Raw genomic sequence first — 21,722 nt, forward strand, 5'->3', positions numbered from 1 at the left:
AGGCCCTCATCACCTCACACCTGGACTATTTCAATAGCCTACTGGTTGTTCTCCCTACCTCAAATCTCTTTCTGCTCTAGTCCATCCTCCATACAGCTGTCGAATTGATCTTACTGAAGTACAAGTCTGAGCACATCACCTCCCTAATTCAAACAACTCCAGTGGCTCCTTATTATCCCCAGGGTAAGATATAAAATCACCTGTTAGATTATAAAGCCCTGTTTAACCTGGCTCCTTGCTACCTTTCCTGTATTCTTATACCATATTTGCTTACTCTGTATCTACAATCTAGTGACATTGGCTTCCTTGTGGTTCCCCACATACAACACCACCCTCTCTCAGTTGAGCATTTTCATTAGTTGTCTTCCATATCTTGTATTCTCTCTGTCATCTCTACTTCCTGGCTTCCCTGGCTTCCTTCAAGCTCAGCTAAAGTCCTACCTTCTGCAAGAAGCCTTTTCCAGTCCCCCTTAATGCTGGCACCTTTCCTCTGTTCATTATCTCCCATTTAATTTGGGCCTCATGATCACACTGCTGGTAATATCAGAGGCAGAATTTGAGACCTGGTCTTCTTGATTCCAGGTCAAACACTCTATCCACTATGCCACATTGCCTCCCATGATAAAATTTATACTCTTTCTGTTTCACAAGATTCTTAGGCATATGTGAGATAATGTGAAGCTCATTTGAACTGTATAACAGTTCTTGGAAATGTAAGTCACCTTTCCAAAAAACATTTGCATAGGCTTCTGGCCAATTACTATTCAGGACCCCATGACAAGTGTTTTTTAAGAAAGGTGACTTATATTTCATCACTTCTTAAACAGGCTTAACCACTGAATGGGCCATTGCCTCAAGTCAAAGTGAGAACTCAGAAAGACCTTAGCTTAAAAAGGTCAAGGACAGGGGCAGTTAGGTGGCACAGTGGATAGAGCTCTGGCCTTGGAGTCAGGAGGACCTGAGTTTAAATCTAGCCTTAGACACTTAACACTTACTAGCTGTGTGACCCTGGGCAAGCCACTTAACCCTGATTGCCTCACTAAAGAAGAAAAAAAAAGGCCAAAGCTTCCACTGCATCCTAGGCCATCTCCAGTTGTCCTGATCTGTATCTGCCCACTGCACCCAGATGGCTCTGGAGGAGAAAGTGAGGCTGGTGACTTTGCACAGCCCTCCCTCACTTAAACCCAATTCACTTGCAAGTCACATGTCACCTTCCTGATGTCATGGTCCTCTTTGAGAATGAAGGGCAAACCACAACCACAATCTCCCTTTACCTTGTAGAAATCACGTTTGCTCGTGGTTGTTTGCATGTTATCTCTGCCATTAGACTGCGAGCTCCTTGAGAGTGGAATTGTCTTTTTCCTTTCTTTGAATCCCTATCATTTAGCACTGTGTCTGGCACATAGGAAGTGCTTAATATATGCTAGTTGAGTGACTAACTGACATAAATGTCAGTTATTATTTTGGAAGGGATGGTTTAGTTTTTTTTTCAAACTAAGCTATTTAATATTGGTAAAGTGTTTTAGGGCATTACATAATAATTATAATACATAGTATTCTTGAAAGAGTATATCACAGTAAGTAAATGAATATTGAATTCCAAAGAGAGAGATAAGTTATAAAATACAAGAACTCCATGAAAGAAATGACAATGTTTTAAAAGGAATTTGTGTGGTATATCATCTTCCTGAAAAGCCATTCCATGTCCTCCCTGTAGTTTACCACAACGCAATACTCAGTGCAAGCAAAAAATAACCAGAATTAACAGGTAAAGGTGTTTTCCCCGTCCCTTATATTTCTCAGCAGGTAAGCCTCTGTTCAGGTGGATAGAACTACCCAATAGGGTGGCATCTTATTAAGTCTCAGTATTAACTGTAACTTACTTGAGACTGGAGAGGGGAATGGGATGTAGGCCATGCACTGGGATGTTGCTTCTACTTGGTTCCCAAACTCTCCGGCCTTTTCCTCCTGTTGGCTAGCTGTTGCAGATGTTCCCATTGGTTTTTCCCTGCCAACTGAAATAAAGATTTTTTTTAAGGATGTCATCCGCACAAAGTCACTTGTTTCTTCTCTGAAGCTCACCATATGTTCGACTACACACGCTAAGATCTGCTATTGTCACCATTTCAATGCCTTGCCAAATCTTTTCCCTCCACATTGCATAGTTACCAGAAAGTGCCTTTTTATTCTTAGCAGCAGGCTGCACGTGGATGGTATTCCAATAAAATCCATTTGCTGCCTTGAGAATGCAAGTAACAGGGCAGCACTGCTGTAGGAATCAAATGACTTTTTCAAAATGTAATTTTCTTATGGCTTCAAATGTTGCCTCCTCCAACCCCCTGGTGCTCTGCCTTTCCTAAAAGGGGACATTGACTGCAAAATGTCTTTCAAACAAAACTGCTTGTGGCCTTCCCAGAGAGATGGCAATGCAAAGAAGGGAAAAAATCTCTCCAATCTGAAAGAAAACACTCACTGCTTTGCTTATATATATATATATATATATATATATATATATATATATATATATATATATATATATATATATATATATATATATATATAACTGTATTGTTTTGGCACCTCATGCTGATAGCAAATATCTCTAATCAAGTTCAATTGCTTTTTTCTTGTAATGATATGTACAATTATTCAAGATTTTCATGTATCTGGGGTTTTGTAGTGAGGGAGTTATTTTCTCAGATAAAGCAAGGGGTTTGTTTTTTGTTTTTGTTTTTGTTTTTTAAGTGGTCAGGGTTCATATATCTCCATTCTGTGATTGTCAGGTCTTTGGAGAACTCAACAGCTGTGAAATATCATATACGTGTCTGGTGCTACATAAATAATATATAACAAAAGCAGTTTCTTAATAGCCTGAATGCAATCAATAATTTAGGAATCAAGTATGTGTCAACATAAGAGAGTAGAATAACTTCCATCCTATGCTTCACAGGAATTAACGGTTTCTAATCACATTTTTTGAAGCGATGGACTGTATAATCATGACTTCTTCAGAACTCCTCCTGACCATCATGTAAATTACCCTTTCTAAGATCAAAAAGTGCAATTGCAAGTCAGTAATGAGCTTTAATGTGCCAGGATATATAGAATCATTTTTCTTTTGGCTTCTATTCATTTATACTCTCGTGACTAGATTGTTTAGTCATTTTTCATGTCCTGCTCTCTGTGACCCCATTTGGGGTTTTCGTGGCAGAGACACCGGAGTGATTTGCCATTTCCTTCTCCAGCACACTTTACAGATAAGGAAACTGAGGCAAACAGGGTTAAGTCACTTGCCCAGGGTCACATAGCTAGTAAGTATCTGAGGCCAGATTTTAACTCAACAAGATGTTTTCCTGACTCCAGACCCAGCACTCTATACACTGTGCCACCACCAATAGAGGCTAATATAAATAAAACAGATTTTAATTATAGAACCCTGAAACTGAATAAAGTCTCCTCTTAGTTTCCAAAAGTCTCTCCAACAAAGATAGGTCAAAGTCATAAATGATTTTTCAAAATCATGCATAAATGTGTTAGACAATCCTATAATTATTAATTACAAACATATCAGAGCCTAGCTACTTCTCATTATTAATATCAAGTGAAGTATATGTTCACTAAAATGTGTTTTCCAAGATTTTGCAAGATTTACAGTGCAGAGTTCAAATGGATTAAGGCTACACTATAAAGAGGGAGGACTGTTGTATGCTCCATGGGAGTACCTCAGAACCTCCTAAATGAAACTCATGAGCATTCAAAATTGTATGGCCTAAATATCCACCCTAGAAAAACCAAGTGCATGAAAAACATCTTTGTCCAGAGTATGATATGCATATTAGATGGATGGACCACCCACAGAGTTGTTTAAGAAATACTTTTATCATAGATAGACAATATTCATGGGCAATGAGTAAGAGAGTAGGTTGGGTTATCTTTGGGAACTTGTGCAGTGCTTTTAATAACCTGAAGTTTTTTCTTTAATCAAAGGTACATACTTTTAACAACAATATTTATCTAATGGTCTTTCATGAGTGCAAGTCATGGAATAGTACAGAACTAAAAGTTGAGGTCCCAAAAGGCAATGGAGAGGCAAGCGACAGGCATAAGTAGTCTGTAAAGCATCACCAACAAATAAGTGCACAAGAGAAATAGTGTAAGAGATGTCATCACAGCAATAAATGACTTGATTGTCCATGTAGTAAGAGTGAAGGCTAGCCAATGGGCAGTCCCCATGCTCCATTGGTATCCTTGGGATATCAGAGAAACTCAAGGAAGGTTCTGAGTATGATAGGTGGAGGATCTACACATAGGAGAACACAGAGAAGAAATTTCACAGAATGAGACAGCAGGGATGCAATGTGAGCAACATCATTGAAAGGAGTAGCCATATTAATGAGAGCAGAGGTCTACTAAAGTATCATAGCAAATATCATTAAGGCTAGTCTCATTCAGGAGACACCACTATGAGTACACATGATTCTATAGGTTCCACACCCACCTTGTGGCTCTTGCCAATTATCTTGACACCATTGTAACGTTGGGTTATTCATACAGCCATGGCAATTGCGCTAAAAGCTATATTCTATGCCTCCTGGGACCTTGAATGTGCCAATATTGTATTATGTAATTAATACCTGCATTCTGGCTGTTTGGGAAATTGTAATTCACAGGATAGTTTCACAGATTATTATTCTTAAGCTCTGCCAACATAAAAGGCCTCAGAAAGGGGATAGTGATTAACCTGGAATCATACGTTCCATGAAACATGGGTCAAGGTTTTTGTTATTTTTCTTTTTTCCCATGAATTTCTGCCATTTGAATAGTATACATCAATATAAAATGTTCTATTGTATATATAGCTTAGAATAGTGACCTACCTAAAGGAAGAGCTGGGGAGAAAACTAAAAGAGCAGCTAGCCTTTAAAACTAAAGAGTGTTATTGTCATCTCACAACAAGCTGATGAAAGCCCAGGATCAAAAGGATTAAATATATATCAGAAACCAGTAGAAAGGTATCTTAGCCAAGGGCCTACATGGTCTCTAGAATTGGGAAAGACACATCACGCAAAAATAATAACAATAATAATAATAGTTATTGTTGTTATTATTGTTATAACAATAATAGCTAGCATTTATATAATGTTTTAAGGTTTACAAAGTACTTTACAGATATTATCTCTTATTCTCACAACCATCCTGGAAAGTAGATGTTATTATTATCCCCATTTTATAGATAAAGAAACTGAGGTAGATAGAGGTTAAGTGGCTTGCCCAAAATCACATAACTAATAAGTGTTAGAGGCTAGAATTGAACTCAGGTCTTCATGACTCCAAGTACAGTGTTCTAGCCATTGTATCACCTAATGGCTTACCAAAAAAAAAATCAAGGTCAGAAGAAGAAAGATAACAAATCTAAGAGCTAAATAGGAAAGAACGTTTTGAGTTCAAAGTTATGAGTCAAGAGTTAGGGGACTAAAAATGCTTTCATTCTTCAGGATCACTGATTTAATTGATCTAGGGACTCCTTCCACCTATGCAAAATAAATCCTCTACAAGTTGGTAGAGTCTTCAAGAATCACCATGGCCAAAATGTATATTATCCTGTGGCCAATTTGACAATATGCATCTTTTGTCCTTTGCTAGACTAGTCCTTAGATAACAACTCATCACTGAGTCAATATTTAAATCCCTTCTCACTAAGTAGTCTCTGTCAGGGCTTGTGCTTCTTTGGCAAACCTTCAAGAATGATCTCCGTGCCATGATGAGACAGCTGAGGAAGATGTTATTGGAGGGTATCAAAGCCAGCATAAAAGCCAAAAAGCAATGGAGTGAAGGAGTGGGCTATAACAAAGTGACTATTTGCTTCACTCAGAGAGAGAGAACAAGAGCGAGAGCGAGAGTGAGAAAGTGAGAGAGCAAGAGAGAGAGAGAGAGAGAGAGAGAGAGAGAGAGAGAGAGAGAGAGAGAGAGAGAGAGAGAGAGAAATTCTGGAGGAACATGATAGCTGTCTTCAAGTATTTGAAGGCCCATCATGTGGAAGAAGCTTGTTCTATTTGGCCCTAAAAGACAGAACTAGAATCTATGGGTGGAATTACAAAGAGGAATGTTTAGGCTCAGGAAAAACTACCCAATAGGCTACCTTGAGGACATAGTGGGCTTCCCCTCCTTGAAGATTTTCAAGGGGAGTTTGGAAGGGTTGGTTGTTGTAAAGAGTTCTTAGGATTATAGGTTGCACTAGATGGCCATTGAGGTCCATTCTACATCTAAAATTCTGTGATTCTTGTTAAGAGTTAGTGGATACCCCTCTCCGTAAGCAATCCTGATAATTATTAGTGCTAAGTACTTTAGAGGCAGGACAATCAGGCAACGGGCTTGATCCCCAGCACAGCCTAGTGAAACAATGCCTGCCTAGTAACCTGATGGCAGAAACTGAGAACAAAGCTATGGCTAAATATTGTCATCATGTATATGATTGTTACATCAGGTATATCATTGGTTCTGTTACTAGGAAGTCTGAGATCCATCCTTAAGATAACAGTCTAATTAAGCTAGTCTTCAGTCAATTCTCATAAGTGATTATCACCTATTCAGCAAGCAGACTAATTCAGACCAAATCTGACCCATTCTGGCTGCCCAGAGATGCAATCAGACTATTGGAGACCCCGGAGGGGAGCAGAGTGGGCAAGCACAAGGACAGGGACGTGTACAAAAGTGCATGTTCCTTTCACCAGTATCTAAGATTCTGACCCAGTGAGGGGGAGGGGGAACCTTAAAAACAATTATCCAGGTGGAGAAGGAAGCCAGTGAAAAATAAGATCCCAGCTGGGCAATGTATAAGCTTGATTTTAGGTTGTATTCTGGGATACAACTTGGTTAACAGACTTTTTGCTCAGGCACAGCAAACTGAAATTCTGTTTTTACTTGAGAATAGACAGTATTAGAATGGAAGAACTAGCCAACCATGACAATGCTGAAAGAACAGCGTAATTTCCTTCTCATGGGATCTTTAAAAATGGGATAGACTTTTATCTTTCAGCAATTGTTTAAGGTTGAGAAGGCTTTCAAATTAAAGGGGTGGGTTCAAATAATAACTTAGAATCTAAAGGGTAAAAGTAACTGTTGGTTTAACATTTCAGCTGAAAGAGTGTATATACCTCAAAATATACAGATTTCTTTACTTACTATATGGGTAAACCAGGACCCAGAGTGCTAAACAGCTGTGCTCTTCAGGGGTAATGTCTCAGAAAAGTTTAAAAATGAAGATTAAATTCGTTGGTCTTAATAATGATTAATATGCTTCAGTTTTCAAATTGTAAAACTCCTCTCAAGTTTACCTTGCTTCACAAAGGTTGGAGATTAGGATACTGAGAGGCTTCAAAGGCATATCATATATGTTATAGTTAAAGGAACTGAGATATTCAACCTAGGCAAGATATTCATCTCTAGGTGTGATAAGATGACTGTCTTCATATATCTGAAGGGATTAGACTGCTCAGAGGGCAAAGCAAGAGCAGTAGATAGCAATTGCAGAGAGGCATATTGTGACTTTGTGGTGCTTCTGAACAGTTAGAGCTGACCAGACCTGGAAGAGAGAGTTAATGAACTTGAAGTTTTATGGGGAAGTTAGAGGAGAATTCTTGCTAAGATATAGGTTGTCTTAGATGGCCTCTGAGAAGCTTCCAACTCCGGAGTTTTATGATTCTGTGACCTATTCAATAGTATCAAGAACCAAAATAACAGATTCACAGAATGGCAGAATTCAAGAACTGAAGGGGAACTTAGCAGCCATCTAGTTCAGCCCATACATGAAAGGAATCGCTACTATAATGAGGGATCATCCAGCACCTGTTTGAAGACTTCTAAAGACAACGACCCAACAGATTAAAAAAGTATTAACCCTACTTTAGCAGTTATTAATTCTGCCCTTTGTTTTATACTCATGTCACTCTGTGGTGCAAAGGGGACCCTTTGTTCTTGAAAGCTGCCTTAACAAAGGACAGATCCTACCAAACTGGAAAGGTTTTGTATATGGGCCAAGCAATGGACCTAATGAGAGTGATCCACAGACAAAGAGTGTAAGCTGCTTGGGAGTAGGGCATGTTTTATTTTTTTACTTTGTATCTCCATACCCTAGAACCATGTCTGGCACATAGGGCATGCTTAATAAATGCTTATTGATTGACTTGCCTAAGTAAGTTTGAAGACCGTCATCAGTAGAAAGAAGAGCCCCATAAGTAAAAGAAGGTTGAATTGTTTTGGCCCCAGAAACTCTCAGACTATGTGCTAAGTTATAAAGTTATTAAGATCTGTATTGGTGGAGCAAGTACCGATGATGATGAAATTACATATCTTTGAAGTAATGAAGTAACAATTAGCTTAAAAAAAAAACTCAGAGTTTCTACAGTACTAATACCTGAAAGGTAATTGTTGTCTTATCCATTTTTAAATATTCAAACACCATAGTACACCATACTACATTGCCTAAATAAGAATGATATTACATTATACCAGAGCACCCAAAATTGCAACTTGGCCAAAGGGCAATGGAAAGGCATTTAGTGGATATATGCAGATTGTAGCATTACTGTTAATGACTGCAAGTAAGAAGAGGCTGAAAACGTATCACCAAAGACACGTATGACCAGATTGTCAAGAGTAGCAAGATTTAGAAAGCCCACATGTTGAATTGGTATCTACAACATTTAGGAAGGATCAGAGAATGGCAACGCATTGGGTAAAATCCCTTTGTAGGATTTATAAAAATATATGGATTAGAATCATACAAAATGAAAGGATAAGTTAGAATCTACATGAATGGAGAGCATACCTGAACCAATGAGATCACTGATACACTGATATAAATAATACACATAATTAATAACAAATGATTTGCGGAGCAAAATGTTCTACTGGAACTGATTAGCAAACTGATGTTATACAGGCAATAGGAGAGGGAAAATTATTCACCTAAATACATTTCTAATACAAGCAAGCAAATTTGCATATACCCATGAGTCCACAGCTTGAAAAAATTCTTTTTATTTTAATACAAATTTAAAATAGGAGCTAAAGCACAGATGTTAATTCTCTCCGCCTACTCATGCTTATGGTCATCAGAGTTTTATGTTCTGTATGAAAGGATTCCTTGAATTACAGGAAAAGAAAGGAATCTTCTTTTTAACATCTTGTGAGATACAGAAATACTTAAATGCAATCATTCATATAAAGGTCCTAAATAGAATACCTGATATGCTGTAGGTGCTAAAAGCATTTACTGTACTGGCTAAGTGTTCTCTCTTCACAGCCTAACACAATATAAATGTATTCATTGTAAATGGAATATGTAGAACTAGACCTATAAAAAATCCATATAGTCCATCTGGACTTTTCCTAATCTTGATATATAAGCTCATGAAGACAGAAGTCTCCATGCCCTTTTCCTGGGTAAATATTTAATTATTATATCCAGATATCTGAGTAAGCTAATTTTCCCAGAAAAAAAAAAAGGTCTTAAAAATTGTGATGCGTTGGAAAGGACTGAAGTTAAAGGACCTGGGTTTTAATCTTGGCTCTGACATGTATCACCTGTGCAATCAGGGGAAAAGTCACTTAACCTTCCTAGGCCTCAGAATCCTATATGTAAATATGTAAATCCTATATGTAAAAATGAAGGTTTGGACTAGATGGCCTTTAAGGTCCTTTACAACACTAAATATATGATCCCATCAAGTAAAACTGAATAAACCAGTTGTATTATGCCTTCTATATAGATAGCAATTCAAACACACTGGCCCAAAATGAAACTGAAATGGAGATACAGAGAAGCTAAGCAATTTGCCAAAGTGATTAAAAAATTACAATAATATTAGCCTTGACTATAACTCCTTAGGGGTCTTCAAGTAGAAGTTGGACAGTCACTTGTTGGGTATGTTATAGTGCTATATAGTTATAGTTGGGTATGTTATATTTGGTGAATGTGTTGGACTAGATCTTAACCTATCCTAGGTTAGTTCTTAACAGGTTAACTAGGTTAGTTCGTGTGTGTGTGTGTGTGTGTGTGTGTGTGTGTGTGTGTGTGTGTGTGTGTATGTGTAGCAATAGGGGTTTAAGTGACTTGCCCAGGATCACATAGCTAGTAAGTATCAAGTGTCTGAGGCCAGATTTGAACTCAGACACTCCTGATTCCAGAGACAGTGCTCTATCCACTGAGCCACCTAACTACCCTTTAGATTAGTTCTTAACCTGTGGTCAGTAAATTTGTTTTTTTTAAACATTTTGACAACTAAACATCAATATAACTAGTTTCCTTTGTAATTCCATATGTTTTATTTTATGCATTTAAAAACATTATTCTGAGAAGTCTATAGACTTCACCAGACTTCCAAAGGGGCCTAGGACACAAAAAACGTTAAGAACTCTGCTCTATATGGTCACTGCAGCCCACCTCCAGCTCCCAAATTCTGTGATCGCATGATGTCAGTCATCAAATAATCTCTCAATTCCAACCAGGCTTGCAAAATACAAACCTCGAAAGGCTGTCTGCCTCACCCTTCTTGTATGTAATAACTCTATTAATCTGTGTAGATTCCATTCAAGGGTATGAGGACTATTGTCACTAGAGATGGGCAGCAGGAATACTCTCAATACAGGTTTTGAGCCTATCATGGAGAAAATACCACTGGAGCCTCAGGAAACCAACTGGTGGCATGTAACACAGACCTGGATAAGATTCAACTTGTTCATACATCAGGTGAATATTTTAAGACATCAAATTCCTTCCTCATCCGGATAACAATAGCAGGAATAGTCATTCTGGCCTCTTCCCACCTCCTTGTAGCTTCCTGAATGAGTTCAGGCTTGGTTGTTGGGTTTTTTCCCCCCACTTTCTATTCCTATCCCCAGGAAACCAGATGACAAGGATTAACCGAGGAGAACATTTGCTAGAAAGCTGGACTCATCTATCTCAGAGCTAAAAGGCTCGCCCACACTCCAAACCTTCAGCTCTAAAATTGGAAGCTGTGTTTGAGTTGGTGACAAGTTCAATTCGTCTTACAGCAAAATCCATGTTTGTGAAAACAAAACAACCATTTTTTTCTTATTTCCTTGGAAATTAAGTAACCTGATTATATCATAAATTCCTACTACTCAGATTAATCAGAATATAAATTGTTAATCATAATTCTGATAGAAGTATAGCTTTAAAAATGTTAGTCATTAAGAGGATTCTGATTCTCTTCTCAAAACAATTTAGTAACAATTTTTAAGTGTATTTGTTAAATGAGATAGGACAGTCCAGGTTACATAACCAAGACTAGGGAGCATGAAACGTGCATGCATCAATTATAATTCTCCGCCACTGTAACCTCTTCCATGGTGTCTATGTCTCAGAATTACATTATTTGGCCAGAGGCAGGGGATGAAATGAATTGTATACATTTCCTTGCCTGCCAAGGCAGGATATTGACTTAAAATATATTTCTCTCCCTATTTCCAAGTATTTTGTTATCTAATGAATTCCTGAAAGGAATAGGGTAAATAAATGTAAAAAATAATCTTTTGATGTCTACAGAAGAACCTTGTTTTGAAATATAAAACTTAAATTTCTTTTACATATTGTATACATATTGACTGTCTCCCAACTCCTCCAAATGGATATTTTAAAAACCCCTTAAATAATGAAAAAAAGAACTCTATTCACCCATTGCTTCACAAACTAATAAGTCTATAAAGCTTATATTTCTATCCCTAGTACTTAGCACAGTGTCTGGCACATTTGTTGTTGTTCAGTCATGTCCAGTTCTTCATGATTCCATATGGGATTTTCTTGGCAAAGATGCTGGAGTGGTTTGCCATCTCCTTCTCCATTGAATTAAGACAGAGGGTAAGTGACTTGCCCAAAGTCACACTACTAGTGAGTATCTGAGGCCGGATTTGAACTCAGGGAGTCTTGACTCCAAGCCCAGTGTTCTATCCATTGATCCCTCTAGTTACCTCCACATAATAAGTTCTAAATAAATATATTTAGTATTTATTTATTAGTAGTTTACTATTTATTTATTAATAATTTTAATTTTTATTGATTCATTTACATAGAAAAATCTTAAATTTAAATTGGAAATCTTTCCTGATATCCCATTCCCTGCCAACATCTCTTGTAACTTCAACGAGGTCAAATAAAAAGACCTCTTTAGGTGACAGAACACCTGGGTTCAAAACCCACCTCTGTCACTTACTGTGTGATCTTGGGAAAGTCACTTAATCTCTGTAATCTTCAACTTCTTCACCTATAAAATTAAAATTCAGACGAGATGCCTTCTGGTGTCTCTTCCAACTCTAAATCAAGGATCTTATAATCCTATGAACATCCAGGTTAATGACACTCTTAAAAATTTAGGACTCATATTTCTCTACCCCCCCATCTACATTTAAAGTACACTCAATTCAGCAAGCACTGTATTAAGTTCTTATGTGCTAGGCACTTTGCTAGGGGATACTGGGACAAAACAAAGTAGTCTCTGTGCTTGAGGCACTTATGGTCTCCATTCTACCTTACACAGTCCAGCCACACCTAGGAAATATCTCTAGAAAGAATGAAGTTCAGGCTCAGAAACTAAAGGAATTAGGGAAACAATCAGTAATTTCATCTACACATCTGATTCAAGGTTGGGACTTTGGGATTTGATCTTGGGAAGTAAGATCCTTAGTAGAGCTTCCTCCTTTGTTGATTAATTCATTGAAGTAAACAGCTAGATATGTTAATAGTGTTGAACCACAGTATTTGGTTTTCTGGAACATGGCTTAAAATACCAGAAGGATGGACTCCTTAGAAGCAGAGATTGTAGCATAGAGGATAGAGTGCTGGGCCTGATGTCAAGAAGAACTGACTAAATTTAAATCCAGCCTCAGACACTTACTAGCTATGTGACCCTGGGCAAGTCACTTAACCTTATTTGCCTCAGTTTCCTCATCTGTAAAATGACCTGGAGAAGTAAATGGTAAACCACTCCAGTATCTTTGCCAAGAAAACCCCAATGGTGTCACAGTCAGACATGACTGAAAATGACTAAACAGCAACATTCTTTGTACATGAGTCCCCAGGACCTAGCCTAGTACATGGCATATAATAGGTCCTTAATAAATGCTTATTTACTGATTGAAGTAAATAGCTAGACCTATTAATGGTACTGAAAACTAGGATTTGGTTTTCTAGGCTATGATATGATACCAAAATGAAATATTCTTATCTGGGAATAAAGCCCTTCTCTGAGAGATGGAAGAATGGAAAGACCATGTTCACCCTGAGACCTTTTGGCCTTATCAAGAGAGTTTAAAATGTACTACAGTGAGAAGGGGAAATTCCCTGATAAAGATGAAATTATATATGTGGAAGTCACCAAGGGTTTGCACAAAAGCTCATATATTGTTATAGAAATAATGAAAAAAAATATGGTCTAGTCAAGGGTAGGGAACCTGTGGCCTAGAGGCCACATGTGACCCTCTAGGTTCTCAAGTGTGACCCTTTGACTGAATCCAAACTTATTCTATGAAGTTTGGGTTCAGTTCAAAGGGCCACACTTGAGGATCTAGAGAGCTAAACATGGCCTCAAGGCCACAGGTTCCCCATCCCTGGTCTAGATGATAGCGTAGCTGGGAGAATTTGTAACTGTTCTAAGAACTGTACACAGAGTACTGATTTGTAGATCAGTATCTAACTAGACCGGAGTGTCCAGAAGGCTGTTGTTAGCCATGTCCTAGGCCTCATTTTTATCAATAAGGATTTATTAAATATCTACTCTGTTCTAGGCCCTGTGCCAGGCACAGGAGATAGAAAGAAAAAAATGAAACAATGCCTGCTCTCAAGGAGTATATATTCTATTCCACTGAGGAAGATAAAATGTTCATACGTAGAAAATATACCACAAGTATTTTTTTTAGGAAGGCACTAGCAGCTAGAGCATCAGGAAAGTGAAACTTAAGCTGAGCTTTGAAGAAAATTAGGATTCTAAGAGGTGGAGGTGAGGACAAAGGAAGTTCAAGGCATGAGGCATGGCCAATGCAAAGGCATGGACATAGGACATGAGTGCCATGTTTGAGAACCAGCAAGGCCAGTTTGACTGAACAGTGTACAAAGGGGAGAAATACATAAGTTTAGAAAGGTCAGTTAGAATGTGGTTGTCAAGGGCTTTAACTGACAATGGTTATGATACAAAAGTGGGAGAGATAGTAGATACCCACCAGCAATTTGAGATGGCCATTTCTCCAGAGGATACAGCCTTTGCTCACAGTGGAAAACTTTTCATTTGTGTTTGACTCTTTATAACCCCTTTCAGGGTGTTTGTTTTTTTTTTTTTTGCCAAAGATATTGGAGTGGTTTGCCATTTCCTTCTCCAGCTAATTTTATACATGTGGAAACTGAGGCAAACAGGATTAAGTGACTTGCCCAGGGTCATAGAACTAGTATCTGAGGCCAGATTTGAACTCATGAAGATTGAGTCTTCCTGACTCTCTCAACACCATAGAAGACTGCCCCACCTCAAAAATAGCCCACGAGAGGTCCTTTCTCCCAGGCCCCTCAGGAAAGGTATAACCTGCTGGATAAAAGATTAAGGATCCAAAAATATTTTAAGAGCCTAAGTAAGAACAAATATAACATAAAATGTCATAGGGATAAGTGTAAAGTCCTACACTTTGGTTCAAAAACTCAACTACAAATCATAGAATAGGGAAGATATGAGCCCTATATACAAGATTTAGAAATTTTAATTGATTTGTGAAATCACTGTGTGCCAATGGTGAGTTGTTCGAAAGAAAAATGTGTGTGTGTGTGTGTGTGTGTGTGTGTGTGTGTGTGTGTGTGTGTGATTTTAGTCAATAATCAGTCCTTTTTTTTCCCCCTCAGGATGCATACCAGCAAATAATTGGCTCGTGCCAGAAAATCTGACAAAAATGTATATTTGATGATACATCGTATATTTTAATCATGAAGCTAAAACAAGCACGAATCAAAGCAAAGTGCATGTTTCAGCACATTTAGACACATCTTCTTTTCCTTGAACTTGGTACAAAATACCTTATGTTTTCTTCTTCTACTTCCTCCTTCTATCAGTGCTATTCTGCAGTAAGTAGGCACAAACTAGTATAGAGGGAGAAGTGAAGCGAAGCAAAGTGCCGAAGAGAAGAGAAAAGAACAGAACAGAAGAGAGCAGAGGAGAGAAGCCTAGATAGAGGCCTTGGAGACACCCAGGATTAATGGGTGTGACCTGGATGAGAATAAAGGAAAGGGGACTGGGAAGGAGTGGTCAGATTGAAAGGAGAACCAGGAGAGAGTGGTACCCCAAAAACCCAAAGGGAAGAGAATAGCAAAGAGAAGAGCGTGATCAACAGTGTTAAAACCTGCAGAGAGATCAAGAAAGATGAGGACTGAGAAAAAGTCATTAGATTTGCTCATTAAAGGGTCACTGGTAACTCTAGAAAGAATACTTTCTGCTGAATGATGAGGTAGGAAGCCAGACTGTAGAGAGTTAATAAAAGAGTAAGAGGAAAAGAAGTGGAAACATCTATTGTAGGGAGGCTTCTCAAGGAGCTTAACTGCAAAAGGAAGGCGAGATAGGATGAGCGTTAACAGGGATAGGGGGATCAAGTGAGGATTTTTTTAAGGATACGGAGACAAAGGCACATTTGAAAGCAGTAGGGAAAAAGCTGTTGACAAATGATGGGTATGGGTTCTGAAAACACCCCCCAACCCCAACCCTCCTTGAATTTTCCCAATCTCTGGCATGAGGCACCTACTCATCCCAGTCAAGGGCCTTTCATTGTTCACCTGAGGCATTGATCCAGTTTCCTTTCATTGTCTGCACCTGGCCCCACCTAGACCTTCACTCCTTGATCCTGTCTAGATTCCATTTCTCCCTTGGCCACGGGGTCCAGGACCCTGGCATTCTGTTACTGGCCACTCCCATCCAGATCCTCCATAGACCCCTCCTCACAAGTAGTCACCTCAGACTACTTGGCCACTCCTAGACCCCTCCCACAGTCTTTCTGTATATAAAATCCATCTCCCTTCCATTAAGGGGCTCAGATTCTTTAAGAGTCTAGCCAGGTGCTCAGATTCAATCTGGCCCACTTGCGTTAGCAATACAAATGTTCAGATTCCTTAAGAGTCTGGCCAGTATGGCATATTCTCAATACACCTTGTCTTTGGCTAAAAGAAAATCAAATTCATGCAAGCAAGACCAATGTGTCACTATTTCAGGGTCCCAGCACCCCTAAACCTTAACACAAGGAGAGACTGAAGATAAATAAGAGAGTGGGAGGTGATAAGAGGTGGAAACATGTGGAAAAGGACAAAATGGAATGGGACCTTGTATGCATAAAGGAGTTTGCCTTGACAAAGAGAAAGGCCACTTCCTCCTATGAGAAGGAATGAAGGAGGAAATAGTGGCAGAATAGTGGCATCTGGGTGATGAGGAGCATCTGGGTGACAAGGAGCCCCTGTGAGAGCAATTGGGAAGAGAAAGACCTCAAAACTCAGTGAATGGGTACAATTTTCTCTGAAATATGAGGAAAAGTTCTTTTTTTTTTAAACCCGTATTTTGTTTGTTTTTTGGTGAGGCAATTGGGGTTAAATGACTTGACCAGAGTGACACAGCTAGTGAATGATATGTGTCTGAGATTACATTTGAACTCAGGTCCTCCTGTTTCCAGGGCTGGTGCTCTATCCACTGCACCACCTACCTGCCCCAGGAAAGGTTCTTAATCAAGAGGCTGAGGTGGGGGTGGGAGGGTGGTTAGAGAGGTTTGAGGAAGAATGAAAAGGCTTAGAAAAGTCAGTGTGTTGAGAGGGAAAGTAAGTCAAGGGAGGTATAAAAGGATTGCTGCAGTGAGGGCCCAGTTGAAACTGCATAACCTATATCTGTAGTGGACCTAATCATCATAGTTTCAGGACTTGGTCTAGCATCATTTGGCAGTCTGTGTAGGAGTTAAGGCAGCAGATGTTGGGAGTAATCTGGAGCCGAGGTTTGATAGGACAAGATCAGCAATGGGATAAGGGGGCAGGGGATTCAAGAGAAGAGGACAATGTATTGTTGAAGTATGAGGGGTGTGGAATGAGCAAGCTGCCCAGCAAGGAATTATTTAGGGAATGTGATAAAAGTAGAGCATCTGAAAAAATTATGACTGGAAAAAAACAATTGATGGGCCGGATTGGTTGAGGGAGATGGTAGAACAAGAAATGGAAAGCCTGTCCAGGTGCCATGTGAGAGAACTTGAAGTCCTTCAACAGATTAGGTAGATCCCCTGGAACATGCCCAGAGAATGGTAGGCAAACAGCACTAGTTTAACAAGGTCTGGAAGTAAGAAACAGGCCAGAGATAAAGGTGAGCAGACGAAGAGTGACAAGACAGAGGTCAATTACAAACCAAGGAGGATCTGAGAGTGCTTGCACAAGCTTGATAACTTCCCCTTCCTGACACATAGTAGGTGCTTAATGGATGTTTTTTGATTGATTTTTAAAAGGTCATTATGCTTAGTATCTAGTTAAAACCCCTTTAATCACAAGCCCCAATTATAACCATTACTCAAGGCCCATACAAAATATCATTTCTTCTTTCACATCTCCACAGTAAATGTAATCTTTTGAACTTTCCCTTTGCATTTTGACTGTATCTTTCAATATCTGGTATAATAGTATACACCTTGCCCTTTAGTTATCTGTGTATGTGGGGCAATGAAATTGCATGGTGGATAGAGTGCTAAGCCTGGAATCAAGAAGTCCTGAGTTCAAATCAGGGCCAGTCACTAAACCTCAGGCACCATGTTTAGCACAGTGCCTGCCCCTGTAAGTGCTATATAAATGTTAGCAATTATCAACATCATCTCCCTGACTAAATTATAGGCTTCTTGAAGGTAAGGAATATGCATTATTTATTTTATTCCCCTATAATTCCTAGCACAATGTTTTACACATGGTAGGAATATAATTAATATACTATATTGAATTGAATATGGTTTTGCCACATTAAAAAAAAAACCTCAGCAGAATAGACATTCTGTCCTAAATATTATTGCATTCTTTGGTATTCCACAATATAATTTGTTGTAAATTTTAAAATGTTTACGTTTTGGATTTTGTTTTGTAAATATCAACATACATTGGACGACTTGTGGATAGAAGAAAACACTTGCATCTTTAGTGTAAAGAACTGGCTTCGTCTGACCATCCAGCAGAAGTCCAACGAACAGGCCTTTGCTTTTCACTGATTCCAGACTTATGGATCCATTCTCCAAGTTCTTCTGAATTTTAAAGTGGCAGTCAAGATCTCCTGTGCCCTAAGGACAATACAATACAATTTCATACATATAAACCTCACAGTGGGAAGAAAGAAATTTAGATTAGGTCTAACTGGCTATTTTCTCAAGTATGTCATTTTCTTGAGCCCTCATTATAAACCAAAACATCTCCTATTCTGTGTTTTACCCTATTGTTTCTTCATTTAGAAGAGATACAAATCAAATATTCTATGGCAGAGTGAGACCACATGTTGCTCAGAGTGACTCTGAATCATACCTCAAAGCATCAAATCACAAAGCAGCATAAATTCAGTTGGGGTTTTAATTAGGACAGGACCTTATCCCAAAATTACTTATTTCTTTGGATAAATACACAAAGGGATAAAAATGTGAACATTTCACATGAGATAACAATTCAATAAAACACAGATAAAAGCAGAAAAGAAAGCAATTCCATCTGCAAACGTATTTTTACATTTTCAAGTCAGTTAAATGTAACTTTTGTGTACTATCATTACTCCTGTGATGTATTTAGTGTTTCCCTTACTATGACCCTTAAAGTTGACTTTAATACTTTGTTCCTTTTGGGGGCAGTTAGGTGGTGCAGTGGATAGACCACCAACCCTGAAGTCAGGAGGACCTGAGTTCAAATCTAGCCTCAGATCAAACGCTTGACACTTACTAGCTGTGTGACCCTGGACAAGTCACTTAACCCCAATTGCCTAAAAAAGGGGGAAAAAATACTTTGTTCCTATCCTTTTTAATCAATACTCATTATTCCCAATATGAATGGAGACCAATTGGTATATCCATGAAAAGAAAAATAAAGTAGGGGAATGCAGTTATAAGGGTCATGAAAGGCATGTCCTGCCTACTAATAGTGGGAACTGCCTTGTGGAAGAACTCCAGATGATTTTTGCATTACTATAGCCCAGGGGTGGGGAACCTGAGGCCTCAAGGCCACATGTGGCCCTCTAGGTCCTAACAGGCCCTTTCACACACAACACTTAACGCTTCTTTTCCCTCAGTCATCATCACTACCATCATGTATAATTCTAGTTGCTTCTACCACAAAAAATACTGCTATGAATATATGTGTATGTGTGTGTGTACACACATCCATGCATATACATATAAACATTTACATGTACATATACATATCTACAAACACATAACCTATCTTTATGTCTTTGACCTTCCTGGGATATATACTTAATACTGAATTGCTTAATTAGCTTTAACTTCCTAACTCTTTAAAAAAAAAGTGGTGACAGAGCTGGTCTCAAAGCCAAGAAGACCACCAATGATCCATACTGGCCACGTCACCCCGAGCAAGTCACTTAACTTTTCCACACTCTAGGAAACTCTCTAAGACTTGAAGATACCGACCTGCATTGATTGAGGGGGTTTCCTCACCCAGAAGTTCCCTGTAGCCATGAAATCATAGATCTAGTACCTTTCCCTATGCTTATTAAGAGTTGTTTCCCTCTCATGTTGGGAAGACCAAAAGCAAAGTCTGTAAGTACAAAATAAGTTGGAAAGTTAAGGCTATTTGTGACTATTTCAAGAAAAAAAATTTGTCCTAACCATGGTTGTCTGCACAAATGAATGACTTGAATAAAATCAGGATTTTTTAAAAATTGAACTCAGTAAAATGTTGCTTTTTATCAACAGATAAAACCAAGTAATCTATTTCACTGGATGTTTTGCTTTGTCAACCAGTTGTTCTGGGCTTATATAGACCCAACTTATCTGAATGTTTCACATCAAAGTTATTTTTGGTCGATGTTATCGGAAATAAATTTTTTTTTCAGTTCTTGCATGTACAGAGAGACATTTGCATTTTGCACGTGTGGGCAGAGCCAGAAAAAGAGTGTGACCAGTGCTGAGGAGAGTAGGAGAATCATTTCCTGGTTCCTACAAAACCATCCTCTTGTTTATTGCATGGATCATGTTTTATTCTATTTTTTTGTGAGACGGAAATGCAACATTGATGATTCACATGTTACTTGTTCCTTAAAACCCCAACATTTTTCTTTTGTACTATTGCTTAACCAGTCCCTCTCCACAATGTGTCTTTGAGACTTTTCTCAAAATTGACAACCTCATTCAGAACTCTACCCCATCAGAGTCCATTTAAATGATCTATTCCCACATCACAGACATTTCATAGTAACAGAAATAGAAATTATAGGATTGCCATCACTTAGCTTAGACTAATTTTTTTTTATATTTATAATAATTTTAAAGTGGTTCCTGGCAGATACTTACTATATTCCTAGCTACCTACAGCTAGATGATCCAATGGATAGAGACCTAGGCCTTGAGTCAGGAAGACCTGAGTTCAAATGTAACCTCAGACACTTAAACTAGACAAATACACTAGCTGTGTAACCCTGGGCAAGTCACTTAACCCTGTTTGCCTCAGTTTCCTCATCTATAAAATGAGCTGGAGAAGGAAATGGCAAACCATTCCAGCATCTCTTTGCCAAGAAAACTCCAAATGGGGTCATGAAAAGTCAGACATAACTGAAAATGACTCAATAACAAAAGCTACCTATACTTCAGGTTCTTATTTCCCTTAAAGCAATTTTTTCCCCCAGAATACGAATATTTCTACAATTCTTCCCCCATTAAAACCTAAGCTTTTTTAGGACAGGCACTCCTTCATTTTTGTCTTTGCATTCATAAGACCTAACACAGTAACCTGGTATATAATAAGTGTTTAATCAATGCTTGCTGTGAAACCGAATACAAAAAAATGATTGTGAACTAATTAGATGGGTATGTTTTCATTTAGTCATTTAGCAAATACCTATTAAGTATCTACCATATTTAAAGCACTGGGCATGGTCCCAGGGGGAGACACAAATACAAGTGAGGCCTTGTCTTCAAGGAATTATAACATGGATTTAAGTAACTCAAATATAAAATAAGAAAGAGAAGTATCAACAACTACGTATGAGAGTTCAAAGAGGGAAAGATTAATTCTTTTGGAAAGAATCAGAAAAGACTTCATATGGAAAAAAGAGATGGGTAGGATATCAACAGAAACATATGGGGACAGGGGAGGCAAACAGGGAAGGAAGCTGTTTTTATAAGGTTGTATTTTGTAGAAAGTATTTTGTAAACTGTGAAGCATTATTTAAATGTCAGGTTTGTGGGGGTTTGTTGTTATTGTTGCTGGATTCGAGATGGCAGCCTATGATGTCATCTGTATGGTGAACTCCTTGTATGGAAACTACCTTTACCAAAGCGAACATTCCTAACCAAAACCAAACCAAACAATATCAAAACAAACCAAAAATTCCTAACTCATCCGCCACTTACAGTCTTAGAGAGCTGGCTAGAGCACTGGGATAAATGATTTGCTCAGTCACAAAGACAGTATATGTCAGAGTCAAGAACCAAGTCTTCCTGACTCCATGACTGGC

General features: G+C 38.4%; 1 protein-coding gene across 2 annotated transcripts in view; it reads right to left on the bottom strand.

The window, feature by feature from the left end:
• The window catches only part of RP1 (RP1 axonemal microtubule associated), a 655,430-nt gene that overhangs the window by 468,969 nt on the left and 164,739 nt on the right, over positions 1-21,722 (bottom strand). For both annotated transcript variants that reach the window (XM_021005939.2, XM_078153415.1), the window contains exons 18-19: positions 18,150-18,327; positions 1,884-2,015 (exon numbers count right to left, since the gene is read on the bottom strand). In XM_021005939.2, coding sequence (XP_020861598.1) covers positions 1,884-2,015; positions 18,150-18,327 — 310 coding nt within the window. The remainder of the gene's footprint in view (positions 1-1,883; positions 2,016-18,149; positions 18,328-21,722) is intronic.

Source organism: Phascolarctos cinereus, unplaced genomic scaffold, assembly GCF_003287225.1.
Source record: "Phascolarctos cinereus isolate Bilbo 61053 unplaced genomic scaffold, phaCin_HiC Scaffold_4;HRSCAF=312, whole genome shotgun sequence".
Lineage (NCBI taxonomy): Eukaryota > Metazoa > Chordata > Mammalia > Diprotodontia > Phascolarctidae > Phascolarctos > Phascolarctos cinereus.